The sequence below is a fragment of the Pseudopipra pipra genome, chromosome 17 (genome assembly GCF_036250125.1).
Source record: "Pseudopipra pipra isolate bDixPip1 chromosome 17, bDixPip1.hap1, whole genome shotgun sequence".
Taxonomy (NCBI): Eukaryota; Metazoa; Chordata; class Aves; order Passeriformes; family Pipridae; genus Pseudopipra; species Pseudopipra pipra.
The window spans coordinates 14,288,827-14,310,309 of record NC_087565.1 but is presented as its reverse complement, the minus strand read 5'-3'; the positions used below and the strand labels follow the sequence as shown (position 1 = coordinate 14,310,309).

General features: G+C 53.9%; 1 protein-coding gene across 3 annotated transcripts in view; it reads left to right on the top strand.

Moving 5' to 3' along the window:
* Window positions 1-36: 36 nt before the first annotated feature.
* LOC135423781 (fer-1-like protein 4) overlaps window positions 37-21,483 on the top strand; it is a 39,948-nt gene continuing 18,501 nt past the window's right edge. For all 3 annotated transcript variants that reach the window (XM_064674345.1, XM_064674346.1, XM_064674347.1), the window contains exons 1-23: window positions 37-3,318; window positions 3,399-3,454; window positions 4,398-4,486; window positions 6,019-6,118; window positions 8,200-8,291; window positions 8,877-8,918; window positions 9,019-9,183; window positions 9,457-9,517; window positions 10,658-10,789; window positions 10,908-10,970; window positions 11,932-12,016; window positions 12,296-12,455; window positions 12,600-12,783; window positions 13,565-13,751; window positions 13,925-14,289; window positions 14,632-14,740; window positions 15,469-15,667; window positions 16,784-16,904; window positions 17,514-17,614; window positions 18,172-18,259; window positions 19,474-19,590; window positions 20,382-20,534; window positions 20,754-20,937. In XM_064674345.1, the coding sequence (XP_064530415.1) occupies window positions 3,240-3,318; window positions 3,399-3,454; window positions 4,398-4,486; window positions 6,019-6,118; window positions 8,200-8,291; window positions 8,877-8,918; window positions 9,019-9,183; window positions 9,457-9,517; window positions 10,658-10,789; window positions 10,908-10,970; window positions 11,932-12,016; window positions 12,296-12,455; window positions 12,600-12,783; window positions 13,565-13,751; window positions 13,925-14,289; window positions 14,632-14,740; window positions 15,469-15,667; window positions 16,784-16,904; window positions 17,514-17,614; window positions 18,172-18,259; window positions 19,474-19,590; window positions 20,382-20,534; window positions 20,754-20,937 (2,932 nt within the window). In that variant the 5' untranslated portion in view covers window positions 37-3,239. The remainder of the gene's footprint in view (window positions 3,319-3,398; window positions 3,455-4,397; window positions 4,487-6,018; window positions 6,119-8,199; window positions 8,292-8,876; window positions 8,919-9,018; window positions 9,184-9,456; window positions 9,518-10,657; window positions 10,790-10,907; window positions 10,971-11,931; window positions 12,017-12,295; window positions 12,456-12,599; window positions 12,784-13,564; window positions 13,752-13,924; window positions 14,290-14,631; window positions 14,741-15,468; window positions 15,668-16,783; window positions 16,905-17,513; window positions 17,615-18,171; window positions 18,260-19,473; window positions 19,591-20,381; window positions 20,535-20,753; window positions 20,938-21,483) is intronic.

The following is a 21,483-nucleotide window of genomic DNA, read 5'->3' as shown; positions in this document are numbered from 1 at the left end:
TGGTGGTGTTTCAGCATCTGAGTGAGCCTAGGTTGAGTGTGATCCAAAAAAAGTAGAGCCAGTTGTCCATCATTGTTAATTTTGTTCCCTGTTAATCACTGACTGCTGAATCCTGCAGCAAGATGAGCTGTGTCTTTATTGTGAAATTATGAAAGAACTTGTCTGTTCTACCAGATGAACCCTGAAATGGTGAGAATACGTTGGCACACTGCACCAGCGATCCAGGCCCTGAAACTGGTTAAGTTACAAACCTGTGTGAAGGCAGAACCTAAGGTCAAAGTCTCACCCTAAACTAGGCTAGTCATTCTGGATGGACTCTGCCACCAAAATACCACTACATGGCTTGTGCTTGAAGGGCTGTGGGGCCGGGACCACTGCTGAGCCAAGATGAATCTGTGCTAATTTTTTATTCAAACCTATTTCTGACCATGATATGTTCTCCCAGGTTACACAGGCAGCAGCCAGCTTCCTCTAGAGAAAGCTGGACTGTTTCCTGTCACCTACCATGCAGCACATTTTCTTGCACTTCTTGCATTCTAAGTCTTGCACTTCAAGACTTAGAGTCTTGAAGAAACCAAGCAACCTCTCTTCTTGAGTGGCTGTTTAAACTGAAATGTGTTACAAGTGTGGAAGAGAGGAAAACTGCCAGGTCTTCTCTGAGAAACCGCAGTGTGATGGAGAACATCCTTTACTCATGTTTTCAGCCACTTGCAGCCTGTAGACAGAGCTCTCCTTCCCTGTGTGATGCCTACAAGAAACCTAAGGCTATTTTTTTGTGTGTGTGTATATTTTGAAATCCATTTTACCTCTCCTTTTTAAACCTCTGCCAGCTCCCACTCAAAGGAAGAGAGTGAATCCTCCATGTCTCTGCACTCTGAGGAGTAGAGTCACTGGTCTGCAGCTAGCTGAGGGGTTTCCAGGTGTTGGACTCTTTGGTGGTAGGAGAGACCTTTCCTGTTCTGGGGAGGAATTGGCCAAGATGTGGCAGAGGCAGGTCTGAGGAACTACTTCTCCCTGTGGGAGCAAAACAGAATTTGGAGGAGACGATCTTTATTCACAAATAAATGACTGAAATGTGAGCAGGAAAAGGGACACAAATCCTGCAGTTGTCACTTGAGAACAAGAGCTGATTGGTGTGGGCCCAGGTGAAAAGCCTTGGGAGGGTCAAGCTTGGAAGCTGCTGACCTGGTATGGCAGTTTTGTCAGTTTTCTCTCATTCTTGACTCTCCTCAGGACACCAGGCTTTAGAGGAAGTGCAGCACTTTGGAAGGCTGGCAAGTCTGTCTCCTGCCACGTGCTGCCCTGGGTGTAGCTGGAATGCAGACTGATGGCATGGCTGTTGTTGGAGTTAGAGGAGAGGTCAGGTTGGAGCTCAGGTTACCCACGGGTTCTCGCTCAGTGCTGGCACAGGCTCTGTCCCTGCCAGTCACTGTCTTTGTTTATCTCTGTAGTGAGCATGGGGAACACCCCAGAAGTCTCTTTACCCTGACCAAGATTGAACAAACACCCTTGGACTTGTGATCCCTAAAGGTATTTCAGCTTCAGGGCTGTGTATAAATCAAAAGCTGTTGCAGCAGCTCACTGGGGAGAGTTCCTCTTGCTTCCTGGACATTTGGCAATAAATATTGGTGACATGTCATGCCAGATTATGCCACACTACCTGACAGCTCCCTCCTCTGTAGGAGATGATGCTCCATCCCCCTTCTTTGCCCAGATAACTGGTTGGGCTAATGGCCTTCCCTGGGGTCTAAAACATTTGGTTCCCTGGACTGTTTTGCTAAAAAAAGGCAATGGGACTGCTCCAGGTATTTGAGGAAGTCACACAAACTCCACTGGGAGATTCTGTCTTTTGATCAGCTTTGAGCAAGTACTGGATCCACTCAGTAGCAGCATACTTTGGTGGTCTGAATGTCTCACTAAACTACCTAAATTGCACTTCTTGCCCCCCTCCAGCCATGACTGGATGCGGGGTCAGTGCACTGAGCTTTCTGTGCTGCCCTAAACTGATGGGCTTGCTTGTTTGGGTTCACAGAAGTGATGCTGAGTGCTGCCAGCCTGCTATGCCGTGAAGCTGCATCCTCCCACTCTGGCACGCTGGTGTGCTTCCACTGCCTCCAGCACCAGGTGCTCCAGGAAGTGCTTATGCAAGAAGGGAATAAAGGGAATATCCGCAGGGCTTGCTTTGAAGCAGCTGGCATTGAACAGCTATGATTCACTCCTTTGTGTTTGTGGAGCTGGATGAGCCACCCTGGCCTGCTGCAAGGCACCCTGTACAGTGTGTGTGCGTGCAGGTGTTTGCTGCTGGCTGCTGAGAGAGAACCAGAACCTCAGGAGAAAGAAATGCTCTCCAAATTCTGCTCAGCTCACGATTGTTTGATTGTTTTTTTCTGGCCCGAATCTGTGCTCTGTAAGGGCTCTGGCATCTCTATCAGCTCTCGCGCAGGTGAGATGAGCTGTCTCAGGCCCAAGGGGGTGCACTGGGGAGCACAGCGTGCCCCTTCTCCCTCTTCCCTCTCCTGGTGCCAGTGCCCTGTGGAGCAGCTGAAGCTCCTGCCCCGCTGTCTGGGGGTTTTGGTGCTTGTCCTTGTCCTGCAGAGGGCTGGCAGCTGGGCTGCAGCCGCTGTCCCCGTCCCGCTGTGGCATCCCCGCTCTGCTGCACAGCCCGTCGGGTCCCTGCTCGGGGGCTGCCGAGCACAGGCTGTTTCCCTGTGTCAGGAGAACCCAACCCTCACAATCTGAGGGCTGTGGTGAGCGGCCCAGCAAGCTGCCCTTTCCCACCCTCCCTGTGTTTGCTTTGGAGGGTTTTAACCACCGTGATTTTGAGCCGGGACAGGTGCAGGGTGGCTGAAAGCAGAGCCGGGCTCTGCCCTCGCTGCAGCACTTGGACCGGTGTCTGCCAGCCCTGACTTCAGTCCCCAGGCATCAGCCCCGAGCTGGAGCGGGGCCGTGCGATGGGGATATTCACTCTGCCGTTCCCAGCCTGGGAAGGGAGAGCACCCGCTGCTCCCCGGCCCCCCCAGCGCAGGGCTCCGCGGGCCGGGAGCGGGGCGGGCCGGGGGCTCAGCCCGGCGCCCCCGGGGTGAGGGAGGCACAGCCGGGGCTGCCCCCACCCCTCCCGTGCCCCTGCCCTGGGGTGCCGGGGCGTGGAGCGTCCGGCCGAACCGGCTGGGCGAGCCGGGCTGAGTCACGGCGGGCGGAGCGGGGCTGGGCGGGGGGCGGCAGTGCCGGCCACCGGCTCCATGGCGCTCAGCGTCCGCCTCCGCAGGCTCTGCGGGCTCCCGGGCCGCGGCGAGCGGCAGGCCCAGCTCAGCTTCCGAGGTGGGCTCAGGGGGGCAGGGCGGGGGGCTGGGGGCTGTCTGCCCCTGCCAGCCCCTCACGCCTCCCCTCTCCTTCTCAAGGCTTCACCCAGAAGACGAGGAAGGTCCGCTGTGGCCCAGAGGCCGTCTTCGAGGAGGTGAGGGAACCGGGCACATGTACAACGTGAGGGACAGGGATGGGACAGGTCGGCGTCTCGGTCATAAAATCACAGATTGGTTCGGGTTGGAAGGGACCTTGAAGATCATCTAGTTCCAACCCCCACGACACGGGCAGGGATACCTTCCACAAGACAGTTTTCTGGGAATTTCTCTGCTGCCTCGTTCCCTGCTCTGCTCAGGGAGGCAGGTGGGTCCTGTGCAAGCTGCAGGAGCTGACACTCAGTGCAGTGGTAAACCTGCCTGGCAGCCTGGGCACTCTGAAGCCACAGTCAAAGCCCCCCTGCCTCAGAAGTCCAGATTGTCACTGTGGCCGATGCCTCGTGAGGCAGGAGTGGGCAATGGGGGGTGCAGGGATGGGGTGACCTGGGAAGAGTGTCCACCTCTCCAGTACCATCGTCACCCCCCTGGAGCCTGTGACAGCCCGGCTGTACTGTGCCAGTGGGTGGTTCCCACCTGTCCCTTACTCGATCCCAATGCCAGTGTGCTTCCTGGGGAAAGGTGGAGAAGGCTGGGGGGCAAGAGGAGCAGCAGCCGGTTTGGGGGTGGCGAGTCAAAGCTTTAGGGTGCATCTTTGCCGTGAGCCAGATGACTCCCTGGCCTGGGTGGTCTCTTCTCCCCAAATACCTCTGTACCTCCCCATGTCCTGTCTCACTCCACAGCTTGCCAGCTCAGGGACCCCAGTAGGCACAGGCATCCTTCTCTCCCCAGGGTGATGCTGCTCTGGCTTCTTTAGCAACTGACTTTTGCTGCTGGAGGGGCTCTCTGGTCTGCCTGGCCAGCAGGAAAGTAACTTCCCACCACAGCTGCTTTTTGTCATGCCCATGGACTTGGTCACCTCACAGGGGACCCAAGGAGCCACCAGATGTGGGAAAGCGTGGCTGGGAATGAGTTGTCATCCCTTCCTGCTCCATTTGTTTGCAGCTCTTTCGTTGGCCTCACTATGGGAAGCTCATCATGGGTGAAATGCTGTCCATTAAAGTTTACAACTGCAGCAAGGTTTTCAGTAACAGGTGGGTCCTTTGATTCTTGGGATGACCAGTAGAGAGGGGGGAGGAGACATACCAGGCATTACATTGTTTACTGGGAATAGAAAATGTTGATTGAAAGTTTAATAGAAGAAAGATGAGCAAGATGCAGGTTATAGAGCAGGGAGGGAGCTGGTTGTTCTGAAGGGGCTGTATGTATTAAGTTAAATAAGGGAAATGATTTAGTTGTGCCAGCAGTAACAAGAACTACCTAAGGATCCAGATCCAGCTCTAAGCTGAGAAAAAATAATAGAGCTACGAGAGCAGGACTTGCAGCAGACTGGGGACCTGTTCTCACCCTGAACATCCACATGGTGGCTGTGACCATGCTGCACCCAAATTCAACATATCGGCCCATGGGCAAAAGCCCTGAACCCGTGGTGGTATGGTTTGGCCTTTAAAAAGACAGCAATTCAAATTTAAAGGACAGCCAGAATTTAAGATTCTAGGTGGCACAGATACAACACTGTGAACTCAGTGGCTATTACAGCAGTTGTAAAACACTGCAGGGAAACCCTGGAATAGAGAGATGACCGATTGAGTAGTGGTGGTGAGGCAAGAAAGGCAGCAGAGGCATGTCCTTCAGGAGGTGTGAAACGTGAGGATGCAGGGAAAGGTGCCAGCTCTGATAAGCAAAATGTAAGAACTGAAGGAAAATGCACAGGAACAACTTTCTAGAAGCAGCTAATAATACAAAGCTTTTCAAATAAATTCTTTTACAAACCTCCTCTGCCAGAGAGGGCGTGGAGGAAACAGATGAGACACAGATAAAGCCAGAGCAGAAAGTGTGGCAGAACGTTGTGTCACTGTTTCCTGGATGCTTTCCTTATAGGAACTGGATCAGAGGAATTGTCTCTGACTGAAATGTCAATAGAAATTTCTACAGGACAAATAGATAACATAAATGGTAACAAATCGGTAGGACCTGACAGCATGGAGCAAAGGAGTCCGTTGGGAAGTGAGTGGACTGACACTGACGAGTGTATCCACACACACCTCTGCTGCTGGGTGTAATGGCAGGTGACAGAGAGTACAGTTCAAAACAGTTGGTCTGTGCACTGAGAAGCCCTGGAATAGGTGAATTTTGGCCCAACTTGTAGCTTGTGGCCATAGCTTTATGTCCTATTTCTGTATTTCCTTGTGTAAAGCCTCTGTTTCCCAGTTTTTCTGGGAAGAGTCACCCCAGCTCCTCCAGGTGCCCAAACACAGGCTGGCTCCCATGAAGCCCAGCTCTGCTGAAGAGAAGAGCTCCCTTGAATTCTCCAGGAGTCTGGATCTGCACAAGCCTTTAACCATCAATGGCAGCTGGGTTGTAAGCAGCTGCCTGGGCAGGGCTGGGGTGGGGGCAGGACCTGCTGCAGGGTCGGTTCAGGTATTTGGCTGCCAGGCTCCCTGTGGGAAGCGCTGCAGGGCAGCTGGGAGGGGCTGGGAGCGGGAGGGCGGAGATCCCGGTGCTCCCCAGGATGTAGGCACTGATGCCATTCCCAGTGGTGCTGCAGCCCCTGTTTGTGTTCCAGACTGCTCGGTACCCTCGTGCTCAGCCTTCAGCACCTCGTCACGGCCGGGAGGCTGATCCTGCGGGAGTCCCTCGTGGACAGGAACCACAGAATCACCGGTGTGAGTCCTCCACGGACAGCCTGGCTATCAGCAATCAGTAAAGCTTTGTGGGAAACCTCATGTGGTGTTTCCCAGGTGGATTTGGGGCCAAGGGATAGTCCAAGGTGCAGTTTGAGCTGGGAAGTGCTGTGGGATTTGTGCCCTGTCTGCACTTACAGTCACTTCACACCCACCAAGTGGTTTCCAGGAGCACCCAGAAATGCGTGGGTGAGCTGGGGGCTCTGGAGACCTGCCGAGGGCCTGAATGAGCAGGGGGATGCTTAGTAAAACCTCCCCAGGTCTGGGGTGGGTGTAGGAGGTGGCATTTCATGTGCTCCCTGCACCTTGCAGTGCATGGTTAGGGCAGCTGCAGGGCACAGAGCAGAGGGGGCCGATGGGGTGAGGTGGAAGGTGGCAGGGTGCCTTGGGACCCCCAGGGAGCTTTTGGGTTAAACCCTAGCACTACCTGGGTGGCTTAATGAGTATCTGGGGCAGTGTGAGAGGCTCTGATATCTGACTGCCCCTCTGCTCTGCAGATCCCACTCTCCTCCCACCCTGGCATCAGGGCTCACTGGGCCCTTTGTGCTTGTAGAAAATGAACACTGCCCTACAATGAGCTGTTTCCTGCCAGCAGGGTGTGGAGGCACAGTTCAGTGGGTGCTGGAGAGCCAGAGCTGTGTGCCAGGGTGGTGGGCAGAGTAGGAAGAGCAGAGGCAGAGGCGTCAGTCCTGTGTCCCTGTTTGCCCTTCCCATGGGCAACCTGATTCAACCCCGTGGTGGCACCTGGGACGCAGCTCTGTGGCCACCAGACCATGAGCCTGAGTTGCACAGGCACAGCTTTCTTGTGTTGCTGGGCTGCCTGGTTCACGGAGCAGGTCCAGGTGGAAGCTGAGCATTTCCAGGATGATTTTTGGCCCCTGCAGCTCACTGGATAAACGTTCATGCCAGCGAAGAGACAGGGACTAGACTCACCCCTTGTGCTGGTGATGGTTTGAGGGGACTCCACGGTAAGGTCAGAGCTGCCCTTCAGCCCAGCCCTTTGCCCCTGGCTGCCTCCTCCCTCGTGCTGATGAGCTTCTCCAACCAAAACCCAGCCACATTGGGTTAGTTTTGGATTGTGCAGTCCTGGCTACACAAGAGCTGCAGGGGACAGCAATAGGGCAGGCAGGAGTGGGCACCCATCCAAGATGAGACTGAGACCCTCCTCCTCAGCTCAGCTGGGAAGAGACATGCCCCCAAAGGAGAGGCTGTTTCAACCACTGCTTCTTTAGGGAAGTGGGAAGCTTTGTCTCAGGCTTCTTCACTATCCAGCCTTTGCTGCTGCCTTTCCCTGTCACTGCACTACAGCTTTCTTGGGCTGCATTTCTCCTCCTAGAAATGTGTGTTTTCCACGGACTGAGCTCTGAACCCCGTCTGTGTGTCCCTTCATCCTACTAGGGAGTGACTTCCTCCATGCTTGTGATTTTGGCCTCTGCTGGGAAATGCTTGAGTGTTTGTGTTGGTTTGAGGTCAGGCTGGCCCCTGCACACCCGGGGTTTGCAGCCCTGCGCTGTCGGTGCCGGTTCCCAGCGTGCTCCGTGCTCCTCTGGCTGTCCTTCTGCCCTCACTAGCACTAAACTGGTGTCTCCTGTGATGCAGACTCTGGGTGTGCTGATGGCTTCTGCAGCATTTTAATCCAGGCTGTCGTGCCTGGGGATGCTCTGCCAGCTGTCTCGTGCCTCCCACAGAGAGACTGCTCTGCATGGCAATCTGCAGGGCTCTCCCCACTTCTCTTGTTGAAAATGCCTTGAGGCAGCTCTCAGGGGCCTCTTTGTGGTGTACTTTAGATTTGGAAACTTGAGCCAGCTTTTATTCAGTGAATCTTGGAGTTTGGGAGTCTGTAGAGGAGGGAGTTTGGTTATGTCTAGCTTGTTAATGGAGGCAGATGAGGAGAGTCTGGTACGAATTGGCTTCTTGTGGGGTTGTGAGCCCTTTCTTCCACTTCTTTCCACCAGCTCCTCCCTTCCTTTTTTCTTCCATGCCCCCCTTCTCCTTTCCCATGACATTTCTGCCATTGTTTTGTGGCTGCCAAGCTCTCAGGCCATTTCATTTTCTGCTTGTAGATCTACATTGAGTTGGATTTGCGCTACCAGCCTCCAAATGGCTCAGCAGGGACCTGGGTTGAAGAGGACTTTGTCTATCAGATGAAAGACAGGTATGGAAGTCCTGGGAAGAGCAAATTTCCAGGCAGTTTGTACAGCTGCCTTTGCTGGTGGCAGCCTTTGGGATGCAATCCAGCCTCATTTACTCTCCACTTCTCCCAGGCTGATGCATCTTCACTCTACAGCAGCAGTAAGGGAGCAGGGCTCTTGGACAAAAAGTGTTTTGGTAGTCCTGGGACTTCCTGGGAGTCCTTTTGGACTTGAGAGCATTTCTGCAGCCTTCCTGGCTGACAGAAGCAAGACTTTGTAGCTGTAAAGTTGCAGGGAGCATGGTGTTGGACTGCAGCAATGCCATACACCCTGCACACGGTGGGTGCCCAAAGCCAGGGGAGGTGAGGGCGTCTGGGTGAAGAGGATGACAGGCAGAGGCCTGCAGAGTGTCACTGCTGGAGTGCCAGAGGCAGGCAGCAGGCACACGGGGGGGCAGTGGAACAGCTTAGGAGAAAAGTCACTTAGGAGGATGCTGGTGTCTCTGCCGAGAAACCAGCAGGACCTGGCTGGGGCACTGTGGCTGAAGCGCGTCAGGGAACAGCCGCGGCACACGAGGCTTTGCAGCAGGACATCTCTTGTTCTTACAGCTCGGAGTTAATCATCCGCAATCCTGGATTCGAGCAGCTGGAGTGAGTATCCCTGCCCAGTGCCCGGGCTCCCCCTCCTGGGTGCAGGGCAGTGCACAGCCCACTCGGCAGGGCTGAGTGTGGCTCCCGCGGGCGTTCGCAGGGCTGCCGAGGGGCCGAGAGTGAGCGAGCTGGACAGGAAAGCTGCTGCACTGGGCAGGAAGCTGGCAAAAGGCCTGGAGACTGATGAAGAAGAGGAAGAGGAGGAAGATCTCTATGATGAGTCTGAGATTGAGGTCTCAGGCATCATCTTCAGCCCTGTGAAGAGGTAGCCATGGCATGCTCTTCTGTCTTGCCCTGGCTTGGGTCCTGGGGTGGAAAGTGCCAGATCCTGGGGAATTCCTGTAGCTTGTGACATCTGCTTCGGCAGAATGTCAGAAACCTTCCATCTCCAATGGCCTCAGACAGGGGCTGTTGGGGATTTGTTCATTCCCAGGACAAGGGGCCATTGTTTTCCAGGGTTTCTGTTGCTTCCTGTGGTGGAGGGGCACTCAGGTACATGTACACAGAGACCTGCTCACCTGTTTTTTTTTCTGTGCAGCCGCTCCAGACTCTGCTCTGCACGGGACCTCTTTGCCATCCCAACCCCACAGAGCTTCCAGGTACTGCAGCACTGGTGTGTGTCCCTACAGCCACCTCTGGCCCCACAGCTGGTCCCTCACTGTGGGTCTGGGCTTCTCCGAGTGCCACATACTTCAGAGAGGCTTCTAACAAGATCTTCTTGCTTTGTGTGACTTCCCTGGGCAAGGTGTAAGATTCTCTGATTGGACTGCATCCATGAATGCTGGCCTGGAGCAGAGTTTCTTTCTGGGCCATGTATTTAGCTGTGGATATATATGTATATGTGTGTGTATCTGTGGATATCCATGGATATGCAGAAGAAGGGAATCATCCACATGTGCCACTGCAAAAGAGTGCCTGAACAGAGCTTCAGAAAGCACCCAGGCAGGGCTGGTGCCTGCCAGCTTCCCCAGGGCCTTGTCTGGGCCCTCAGGGTCATCTGTGGGACACGGCTGGGGTTGCTTGGACATGCTGGGGGGCTGGTATGAAGCTGTGGCTCTGGGCGATGATCTGACATCAGGTTAATTTGATTTCAGGGCAGGTTTCCCAGCCTGGCTGTGGATTTAAATCCTTCCCTGGTTCTAAGTAAACATGGGCTCACATTTGGTCCAAGCAGGAAGCCTTTGTGGGTGTTGAATTTCCTACATCCTTTTCTTGAAGCTGTAATTCTGCACCGTAACAATGGCCTAGTTACCTGTACTGAGAGCAAATGTGAGAACATTTCTCCCCTATCTTAGACTCATAACCAGTTGCAGTAAATGAGACAGCCACATTCCAGTCTTTCCAATGGTGTTCATCTCAGTAGGATTCAAAGAGAAGTATTGAGAGAAGATACAGAAGAGCATCTTCTCCAAGATGCTCTGTGAACCCCACCATGTGGGAGCAGTGGGTTTGCAACCCCCTGGGATTGGGAACTGAGGGTACAGTGATGCTGGGAAGGCCACTCTTGTCAAAGGTACTGGGGATCTAACACTTTATTTCCTTGCTTGTCTTAAAGAAACAAATATCTCAAATACCATTTTGGTCTGTCCTGGCTCTAATAATTTCAGCAGCCATGCTCTTGCCTGCCCCAGGCATCCACCCCTGCACCAAGAGTGCTCTGGTATTGTTGAAACTGTCTCAGGATGGAGATGGAAACAAGGACAGTTCTGATCCAAAGGTTTTCTCCCACATCTTCTCAGGTTGGAATTAATATAATTGAAGCACAGAAGCTGGTGGGGGTGAACATTAACCCCTTCATTGTAGTCAAGGTTGGAGAGGAGAAGAGGTACACGGCGACGCAGAAGTCAACAAACTGCCCCTTCTACAATGAGGTGTGTGACAGGGACAGGGGCTCTGTCCTTGCCCCACCCATGTCCCAAGTGCCTAGCACCATCCTTGCAAGGGATGCCTGGGACCCTGGGGCTCAGCTGTCCTGCTCTTCTCTTTCAGTACTTTTTGTTTGAATTCCATGAGCCAAGGGACATTTTATTCCACAGACTCATAGAAATTTCAGTGAGTATTTTCTCTTCTTCATCCCCCATGGTGAGTGGGACAGCCCAACACTTCTGTGTGTAGACATGAGGAGCGATGGGCAAAGCAAAGGAACCAATGCCAGCCAGGAGTTCCAGCATCCTGTGCCTCAGTGGGGCAGAGCCCCAGCCCTGCTCTGAGCCAGCTCTGGGCACTGCTGCCTTCCCACCTCCTCCAGGTCAGGCTCTCTGCACCCTGTGACTGAAGTGGGGCCTTCCCAAAGTGGGAAGTTTCTTGCTAGCTGTCTTGTTGCTCTGCTGTTTTGGGGGCAATTACCTACTGCCCCTTACCCCCGGGAGCCTCATCCTGCAGGTTCTGAAGGCAAGTAACTGGTATGAGAGGAGCTCAGCAGTGATTTGTGCTGTAGACAAGCCCAGACAGACAGACAGGTTTTCGGAAATCCCTGGGCTCAAAGCACAAGGGCTTCCCCAAGACAGGGATGTTCTGAAGATACCTAAACCCAGCCAGCATCTCCTTTGCCAAGCAATCTCCAGCACTTCCCTGTGAAAGGCTGCACATCTCTTCTGCTGGTGTGAGTTCAGCAAGCACTGAGCAAGGCTTGGGTTTTGAAAGAGGAACTCGCCCAGTAGGGTCATGGCTCTGCCCTGAGCCAACAGGGTATGACACAGGACTCTCTGTGGGAAATCAGGTCTGCCCCAGGTCTGTTATGTGGCTTTGGCTTACCTAGGACTGGCAGAAAATGAATTGGTTGCACGTGCCTTTGCCTTGGCCCAGGTTTGACTGAGGGTTATGGACTGATGGGCCCATGCCTGGGCAGGAATGAGTTTGTCCCAGGGCTTACTCAGATGGGTCAGTGTGAATGAGGGGCTTGCAACTTCTCAGTTGTGCTTTGGTGAGCCCCTCTTAACAGCCCTGTCTTCCTCAGAGCTGTCACCTGGCTGCCCATACCTCACGGTGCTCAGGGGACTTGTGCTCTCTGCAGGTTTTTCACTCAAAGAAGATACCCTTCCTGGGGACATGCATAGGAACATTCAAGATGGATGTTGAGACAGTGTACAGCCAGCCAGGTATGAGGGACTGCACCATGTACCTGCCTGTGACCCTGCCTCTGGTCTGTCTGAAACTGCTGTTTCCTTCATGCTCTGCTGGGTCTGGTCAGGGCTGTGGCTTTAAAGCACTTAGTTCATATGAGGACCAGCACTTGCTTCTCCTCCTGGCTGTCTGAAGGCAGGTGACAACTCCTGCACCTTCAGAGGCAGGATCAGGGCAGTCTTTGTGCAGATGGAGCTGGGATGTGAAATGGTAACCTGGCCTCTCCCTAGGGAACTCCTCCTCTTCCCTCTCAGATCACAGGTTTTTCCAGAAGTGGGCAGTTGTCAGTGACCCCACGGACACCCGGGCAGGCGTGAAGGGCTTTGTGAAGTGCAGCATCTCTGTCTCTGCACGTGGGGATGTTGTGGGCTTCCTTCCCACCTCTTCCAGCAGCCGGGATGAGGACATTGAAAGGTAGGTGCAGTGGGGCCTTGTATGACCCAGTGAAAAAGACCTGTGGCAGGATCCAAACTTCTGCCAGTCAGGGCATTTCCCAGCATTGTATTCTGTGGACTACAGGGGAGAGACAGAATATCAGAATATGAATTTGTCTTTCAGGAACCTGCTGTTGCCTAAGAGAGTCCCTGCAGAGAGACCCTGGGCCAGGGTCTCCATCAAACTGTATCGTGCTGAGGGCCTGCCCAGCATGAGTGCAGGCATCATGGGTGGTTTCTCCAAGATCATAGGGGAGAGAAAAGTCTTTATCGACCCGTACGTGCAGGTCTCGTTCTGTGGGCAGCAGGTGAGTCTGCCAGTGGGTCTGTGTGGGACAGGCTGATCCTCCCTGGGCTGTGTGGCAGCATGCACTGGGCTCATGATGCCAGGAGCCTCCATGGGGCTCAGCAGTGCCACTGGAAACAGGCTGGGAAATCCAAGGTCTTGCTGTCTTTAGCAGTGGCCTGAGTTGTGTGGCCGTGTGATGTCTGGATCAGAAGGCTTCTCTGGGAGTTTTGTCTCTACAGAGCTGCCTGTGGGACAGCCCCAGCCTTGGGCACAGCCACTGGCTGAGCTACTGGCTGTGCAGGCAGGGATTCATATCCTTAAACACAGGGAGAGGGTCAAATAAATCCTGGAGTAGAAGTCTTTCCTCTGTGTCAAGCTGGACTCAGCTTGACATCCTTGGGATAGTTTAGTGAGCTAATGGCCCTTTTCTTGCACCCAAGGGTTTCTGGTCCTGTGGTATCCATTAATATGAGAACCAGTCCCTGGGCAGCCTGGTGGGCATGGGGGTGCTCCCAGGGAACTCTGAGACACCTCCGGGTCTGCTGGTGCTGCCTCTTTGCTTTCAGTGTTTTCCCTTGGCTGTGCAGGGAATGGCCAGGGCCTTAGGACAGCCTCCCTTGATGAAGCACAGAGAGGATTTGCAGGATGGGGGCCAGGAGCAGGGTCACTGCCACCTCCAGAGCCTGCCCAGCAGGACCTGCAGGTGTTACAGGAGCACGTGGCAATCCCAGGGAGGCTCTGAGGCACCCCTTGCTCTGGCCACTGGCTGGGGCTGCATGGCTTTCACACCTCCTTCCCAGGGGGAAACATCGGTGGAGACCAGCACCACCGAGCCTGAGTGGAACGAGCAGATCAGCTTCATCGAGATGTTCCCACCTCTGTCCAGGAAGATAAAAGTCCAGGTGCTGGATGATGCCAATGTAGGTGATGTGGCCATTGCTACACACTACATTGACCTGCAGGAGATCTCGGACCCCGACAGGAACGGTGAGGCCTGGCATGGCCCTGGGGCACCTTCTGCTCGGCCATGGGGGTGTGCGGGAGGTGGGAGAGGAGTGGCTGAAGCACAGTGACAGCCCGGGGTGCTGGGCTGCCTCCTGGGGGGAGGTCTCTCTGCAGCAGCACCCTGCCCTCACGAGACCCTGTCCCTGTCGCTGCAGGCTTTAACCCCACGTTTGGCCCAGCCTGGGTGAACCTGTACGGCTCCCCTCAGAACTCGGCCCTGCGGGACATCCACAGGGACCTCAACGAGGGCAGGGGCGAGGGCATCTTCTACCGCGGGCGTGTCCTCATGGCCATCGCAGTGGAGATCTTCAGCAGCCCCAGCGTGGCAGAGAGGAAGCTTAGGGACAGGACGAGAGGTACCCTCAGCAAACTGAAGCTGAAGAAGAAAAGTAAAAAATCCAAAGAGAAAGCCAAAGACCCGAGCCAGCTGCAGGGAGAGGGGGAGGCTGGGAGCTCTCAGGAGGCTGAGCAGCCCGGGGAGGTCATTGTGGAGGTGGAAGAGCTTCATCCACTGCCTGAGGTGAGTCCTGCTGTGCTGGCATGGCTGACCCATGCCCATCTGCAGCATGCACTTTCGTCATGGGAGAGAGGCAAGGCAAGATGCAGCTGTGTTGGTACAACAGCCATTGCTTAGCCTGCAGACCTGCTCGGTGGCTTCACACAAGCACCAGCCAAAGCCATGGCTCTGCACCACCCCCCAGAATTTCCAAGAAATCTTGTCCTGCCTCTGGCAGCCAGGCAGTGACCTCAGCAGCAACCCCTGCAGTCCTGTGGGAGGGCTGGCAGGCATCAGCCATGCCTGGTGCTCAGGCAGTGTTTTGGCACACAAAGCTCTCAGGCTGATTTGTGTCTCCTTGCTCAGAATGTGCTGGGGAAAAAGGAAGAATTCCTCCTTTTTGCTGCCTTCTTTGAAGCCACTATGATGGACTCCTCTCTCAGCTCTAAACCTGTCAGCTTTGAAATCTCTATAGGTGGGTATTCCCCAGGGCCCAATGCCCAGAAACTATGTGTGCAACTCTCCCTCTGACAGCCCAAGGCAGCACCACCAGCCCCTCGGAACATGGGAAGGATGGGGAGTGAGTCCAGGGAGTGTGCACAGTGCTTTACTTACCTGAAAAGTCTGGATGTCCTCCTATGGGATTGGAGATTTGCAGTATTTGTATGAATTTCTTGTTTGGGAGAAGTGGTTGAAACTCTCTGGGAAGTGCGGGTGCAAAGAAGCAGAAGGGTTTGGGAGCAAGAAAGGGAAACAAAGGAGGGGAAGCTGGGATGCTGGGCCTGGCCATGTGGCACTGAGGGGCTGTGACAGCAGGTGATGGGGAAACAGTGGCTGTAGAGTGGGTCAAAGCCCCCACCTGCTAAACTGGACAGGTGGAGATGCTTGATGCTGGGATCTCTTCGGAGGGGCTGCTGCTGGCCCCAGTGGAGTGATGTAGATGGCAGTCAGCAGGCACTTGGTGGAGTTGGCAGAACTTGAAGGCATACACAAAGACCTCCTTGCAACTGCCCAGCTCCCTCTCAGAACTCCTGGTTGTCCATGTGATGCTCCAATGGTGTGACAGTGAACTGCTAGTTCCCAAAGCAGTACATGCCTATGTGCTTCTCTTGGTAGGAGGATTGCACTCTGGTTTTCCCAGCTAGAAAACTTGCCTGAGAGCAATCTCACTTAGCTGTTTACCATTTAATGCTTCACTTCAAGGAAACTATGGCAAATCTGAAGAGGTTGTGACCAAAGGATGGCAAAAAGCGGAAAAGGGAGAAGTGAAAGAAGAAAAGAAGCCTTTGCTGGATGCTGGTTCAGATGGTGAGCTGGATGCTGAAGTCCCGAGCCCAGCTTCAGCAGCACGGAACAAGTCAGTGACAAAGAGCCAGAGACCAGAGCCCATGGAGTGTGACAGGTAAGTCTTCTTTGTCCATCTTTCCCACCTTCCCTGGAGCTTGTGCCTCCTTCCCAGATTGGTTGTTCCAGGTGTTTTTAGAGGTCTGCTCAGCAATGTGTCATGGGTTTCTCCTCTTTGCAGCCCTGCAGCTTGCCATGTCCTAGCTGGCTGGCATTTCCCACTAGCCCTACGAGCTCCACAGTGTCTGCTTGGTGTGTGCAGGTGGCCAAGGACAGGGTCCCAGGAAAACTGAGACCTCTCAATAACATCTGTCCCTTTTCTGCTTAACAAGCAGCATCCTAGGGGCTTGTTTCCAGGGAGGAGGAAGGAGAGGAGTATTCTGACATATGGTGTCCTATGTTAGGCAGGCAAGACACATACAGAATCACAGAATGTGCTGAGTTGGAAGGGACCCACAAGGATCATCGAGTCCAACTCCTGGCCCTGTACAGGACCATCCCCAAGAGTCACACCCTGTGCCTGAGAGTATCCTCCAAACACTCCTTGAGTTCTGGCAGCCTTGGTACTGTGCCCACTGCCCTGGGGAGCCTGTTCAGCACCCAACCCTCCGGGGAAGAAAATTTTGTCCAATATTCAACCTAAACATACCCAGACACAACTCCAGCCATTCCCTGGGGTCCTGTCCCTAGTTCCCACAGAGCAGAGATCAGTGCCTGCCCCTCCTCTTCCCCTCATGAGGAAGGTATAACTGCAATGAGGTCTTCCCTCAGTCTCCTCTTTTCCAGAAACTCTTTTGATGATATGTTTGCTCTGGGAATTTTGCCTAGTTTGTCCCACAGGCCTAGAAATGACTTGATGTTTGTGTTGTGAAGCCTATGCCTGCTATACTCAGTCCCATAGCAGCAAGAAATCTTGGTATCATCCCATACTCCTGTCAGCCTCATTCACCTGAGCACGTGCTCCTGTCCCTGTGAGAAACCCCGTGTGCTAGTTTGGGGTGGCAAAGGGCAGATCCAGCAGCTTGCATCCATGCAGAGCCCAAAAGAGCCAATTCCCTACGAGGGGACAGAGCACAGTCCCTGCTCCTGTGCTGGGTGTGCAAGCACTGTGTTGGGACGTGGCATGTGCTTTCTGCAGGCAGAAGCTCTTACCCCCTCTGCTTGCTGCCCTTAGGTCATACAGCTGCCTGCCCATGGTTCATGAGAAACCCTGCGTGTATGTGTGGAGCTACTGGGAGGATCACGCCTGGAGGCTCTGCATTTCCAACTGGATTGTCAAGCTGGCAGAGCGCCTGGTAGCGTGGTCAGGGTGTTTGTCTGTGGCACACTCCTTCCTGGTGTGTTTTCCTTGTTGCACATGCAGTTCTCTGTGAGATGCCCATGTGAGTCCATGTCTCTCACAGGGCTCGGTCCCACCCACCCTTTGATGGGGTGGGGCACACGGGCACCTGGGCTCCTGCCTGGTGGTGGCTCCTGGAGGGGTGAGCAACGTGATGTGATGTCTGTGACAAAAAGTTACTCTGCTGCCAGTCCTGAGGTGTGTGAGCACTGGGGAGATGCTTCTGCAAGCAGACTCTCAGCCCCAGGCTGTCATCAGGGGAATGCAGGACCTTTATCCAGGACCTTGCCTTTCCCTTTTGGGCTTAGAAATGTGAAAGCAGAGATTGCCTAGAGATTGTATGTCTGTGGCTGCTCAAGGATTGAGACACAAAGTGTTTTAACAACCAGTGTTCTGGTTCTGGAGGTTCTGGAGAGTCCCTGGCAGCACAGTGCTGCCCTGCAGCACTCGTGAATCCCAGCTCTGCAAAAGGCACAAGCCGTTTGTGGCAAATGCATCCTTGCAAGTTTTCACTCTGACCCCTCAGCAAGGTGCAAGCTCCCTGAACATTGTGATTTCCCCACAGGAGCAGGGGCTGGATGACGTGGAGAAGCTCTTGAGAAGGCCAAAGGCTAAAGCAGAAGAACGGCTCAGAGAGGTGCTAGAGGAATTTGTAGCTGGATGCAGGTTGGCATGTCCCTGATTTCCTGAGGTTTCTTGTTTTCAGGTTAGGAGGTCATATCTGCCTGGGCTGTGTGCAGCCTTCTCTCTCATCCTTTTGAGGTGGATGAGCAGAAGGAAATGAGGACGACTTGGGAAAAGGACCCTGTAGCTCTTCAAGCTTGGAGAGGAGTCCCCAGTCCTGTCCTGGGAATCACAGGGGTCATAAACAGCAGCCTGGATGTTCCTGGACTCCTGTGTGTTTCCTAACTATGTAGGACATTTCCTTCACTCTTTTTGATTGTGCAGTCAAAGGACCAGTGTTTCAATCCCTGTGACTGCCCCGTGGGGGCCGATATGCTCTTCAGTCCACAGTGCAACAGGAGAGAGGGACCCCAGGTGCTGAGAATCCCCAGGGTGCCTTGTGAATCAATGAGCTTGCAGAAGAGAGGGCACTGCAGAAAAGGGGGCTTTTGATGCACCGGGATTGGTACCAGGATGTGGAGCTTGTGCCCCTGTTGTGAGCTGTGCTCAGCCTGCTGGGTGCAGGGGATGCAGAGCCTGTGCTCCTTTTCTCATTGCAGGCAATATTCACTCGGTGCAGAGAGAAAAACAATGGCACATCCAAACAACCTGGACAGATGTCGGATGAAATACCTGATGCGCAACATCGTAAGCTGTGGGGTTGGTGGTGGGCGGTGGGAGCAATCCCTGCTCTGGGGGATGCTTCTGCAGGACCAGCAGGAGTTGATGCTAAGAAGGAAACCTGGGGCTAAGACTCGTGCTATCAGTCATAGGCTTTTACTGCAGAATCTCCCAACCTCGGCTCAGAGCAACACAGCTTCTGGCACAGGGAACAGAGGCAGGGAATGGCCACGGCTGCCCCCAGTTTTATGCAGATGCTGTGCCCCGATGCCTTCCTTTGTCTCCTGTGGGGCACACATGGCTGAGCACATCCATGTTGCTGCCCAGTAGGTTGCTGGAGGCCTTTAGGTGCATGATATTCCCACAGGCAGCTCTGGGGGGACTCACTGAGACCCACTGCCCATTGGTTGGGTACCTGTCTAGCAGGTCTACATCAGCCATCCATCTGCCTTCCCTCAGAAGGGGCAACACCTGGGCACTTACATCCTGCAGATGAGGCCAGCTGGCTGAATGAGCGTGCAGTTACATACCCTGCAGCACAACAGAGCAGAGCACGGCTGTCCCCATCAGACTACATTACCAAAATGCAATGACAACAGCAAGAAATAAAATTTAGGCATGCCTGGATCCCAGCTACCTTCCCTCTGCCTCCCTGCATGTGTTCACCTGAGCTTTGCTAAGCCTGAGACACTCTGGAAAAGAGAGAACCAGCCCAAGAGATGAGTTTCCTCGTCTTGTCGGTCCATATGGGATCTGCACCCTGAATTCCTTCTGGATTTCATTATTAGTTTTGGTTCATACTGAAGTCTTTCCTCAGATGTGTACATTATCTCAGATGTGTACTAATGGAGGAGAAAGCCCAGCCCTGTGTTCCAGTTTCCTACATCTTTGTATTCCCGCATTTCTGTGGCCCCAAGCTGCTCCTTGGGCAAAGTCTCCCACAGGCACTATCTGAAGCCAGCTTCTGAAATGTTTACTCCTTAGACATCTTTCTCCCCCAAATGATTTTAAAGCTCATGGACTTCTGTTACTGGCTGGTATTGGCAAAGCTGATGAGTTACTGGAGTCCCCAGTTCTTGGCACCCTTCCCTAAATGGCCGGTGACGTTCCTGGAGGTTTGCTCTCAGCAGGGAGGCAGTGAGCCGTGCTGGGGCCAGGGCAGGCTGAGCAGGCTGGGTGTGATCAGCACACAGGTGGGGGTGGCAGGGGGGCAGTTGGTGACTGCTGTGCTTTCTGTTCAGATCCTGAGTGCAAAGCAGGGGCTCCGTGTGAGGCGGCGGCTGAGTCGGGACAACGTCAAGGACAAGGTTAAGGAGACAAGGAGGGTCCTGGCAAAGCTGCGCTCCATGGCTAAGGAGGTACAGCTGCTCCTGGGACACGGCTTCTCTGGTGGGACAGGGTACAGCAGGGAGAGGGTGCTGGGCTGGCTGCCAGGGCTCTCACCAGCCCCAACTGAGGCTTCTCCTCTGCTGTCTTTCCTTACTATGTAAAATCCTAACTTTCACCTGCTGGAAGTTACCATGTTTCCTGTAACAGCTCTAATGAGGGATGAGGCCAGGGGCAGCTTTGCAGGGCCATTGGTGGCAGAGCAGGGCTCCAAGCAGCTCAGTGCTGCGTGGGGGCAGAGCTGGGCCAGCTCCAGGACTCCTGGGCCTCTCTGCCCCACCAACCCGAGGCCATGCCTCAAGCAGACAGTCTGCTTGAGAAAACAGCCTTGCCTGTGCTGCTTCCCCCCCCCCAGAGACTGACCCTGGACATCTTCTCTAAAATGAAGCTTGCATTGGAACAAGGTCTCTCATCCATAGCAGAGACTCTCCACATTCACTTTCATTGTCTCTATTTTAAGTAACTGATAAAAATCAATGTGTTGTGTAGTGTCAAGCAGAATGCCATATGTGCTGGCATTAGGTGGAGAGACGCTGTAGCAGTTTGGAGAAGTCTTTCACCAAGTGAAGTCAAGCAATTTTCACACCTTTAGCTGTGTGAGGCTCGAGTGATGTTAGGCCCTTCATGTGCTTCTGGATCTCCAAAGCACCATGCAGCCAGCAGTCCCTCCTGTCAGGAGAAGAAGCTTTTGCCATGTCAGTGGAGGGAGAACAAGGCACGTGCTGTTCCTATGCTGTTACATTGCTCCCTTTCCTTCCTCCAGCCCCAGTGCACTCTCCCCGATGTACTCATCTGGATGCTCAGCAACAACAGGCGTGTGGCATATGCCAGAATTCCTGCACAAAACATCCTCTACTCAGTAGTTGAAGAGGAGAAAGGCAAGGACTGTGCGAAGATCCAGACTGTCTTTATGAAGGTAGGGTTTATACCAAAACAGCGTGCTCTTGCTTGCTTGCTTCATGCTTTTCTCCCTGCTTGCCTGAAATCATGGGGTTCACAAAGAAACACAGCTCTTGCTCCACCACTGCCTCTTGCCTCTGCAGTGCTCTGTCTCCTGTGCTCATTGGTTTGTCCCTGGCTGATGGTGATCATCTTGGTCTGAGGTGTGACACTTGATAAACTTCTGTGCTTTCAGGTCCCTGGCTTACACACTGGTGAGATTTTTGCCAAACTGGAAATCTACATGTGGCTTGGGGTAACCAAATATGCGAAAAACTGTTTGGCAGAGCTGCCTGAGGAGTTCAAGTACCTTTCTGAGAGCGGAGAGGAGATAGGCCAGCTGCCAGCACACGGCCCTCCCAGCCGGCTCAGCAGGGATGGTGAGTGCAATGCCAGTTCTCCATGGCTTGACTACGAGCAGGAGAGCAGGGAGGTGACAGGTTCTGTCCACAGGCTACAGTGTCTGTGGTGGCACATTGCCCTTCCCCAAGGCCACAGAATCATCTGAGAATTACAGGATGTCTGAGGATTAGGACCTGATCGCTCATCTCAGTGTCATCCCCAAGTGTGATGGGACAGGCATGTCCTGTTTGCTCTCATGTGGATGTATCTGCACACCCACAGCTAGAGCAGCAGGCAGGATGGCTGCTTCCTAGGCACTGAATGTGCTGCCAAACTGCCAGTGGGCACGAGGTCTGCCCTTCTGCTGGGGCCTGAGGGTGCTCCCCTACAGCAGAATATTGCACATTTCACATGTCATGTCCTTCCCAGAGGTGTCTGAGGAGCCCACTGAACTTGTCTTAGTTGAACCTATTGAGATGTACTGGCCTGAGTGCCCCTAGAAGTGGTACCCATTCCTCACAGAATGTGCCTGTTCCTACTTGGAACTTCTCCTTCTTGCATTTTTTTGGCCTCACACAGGACTG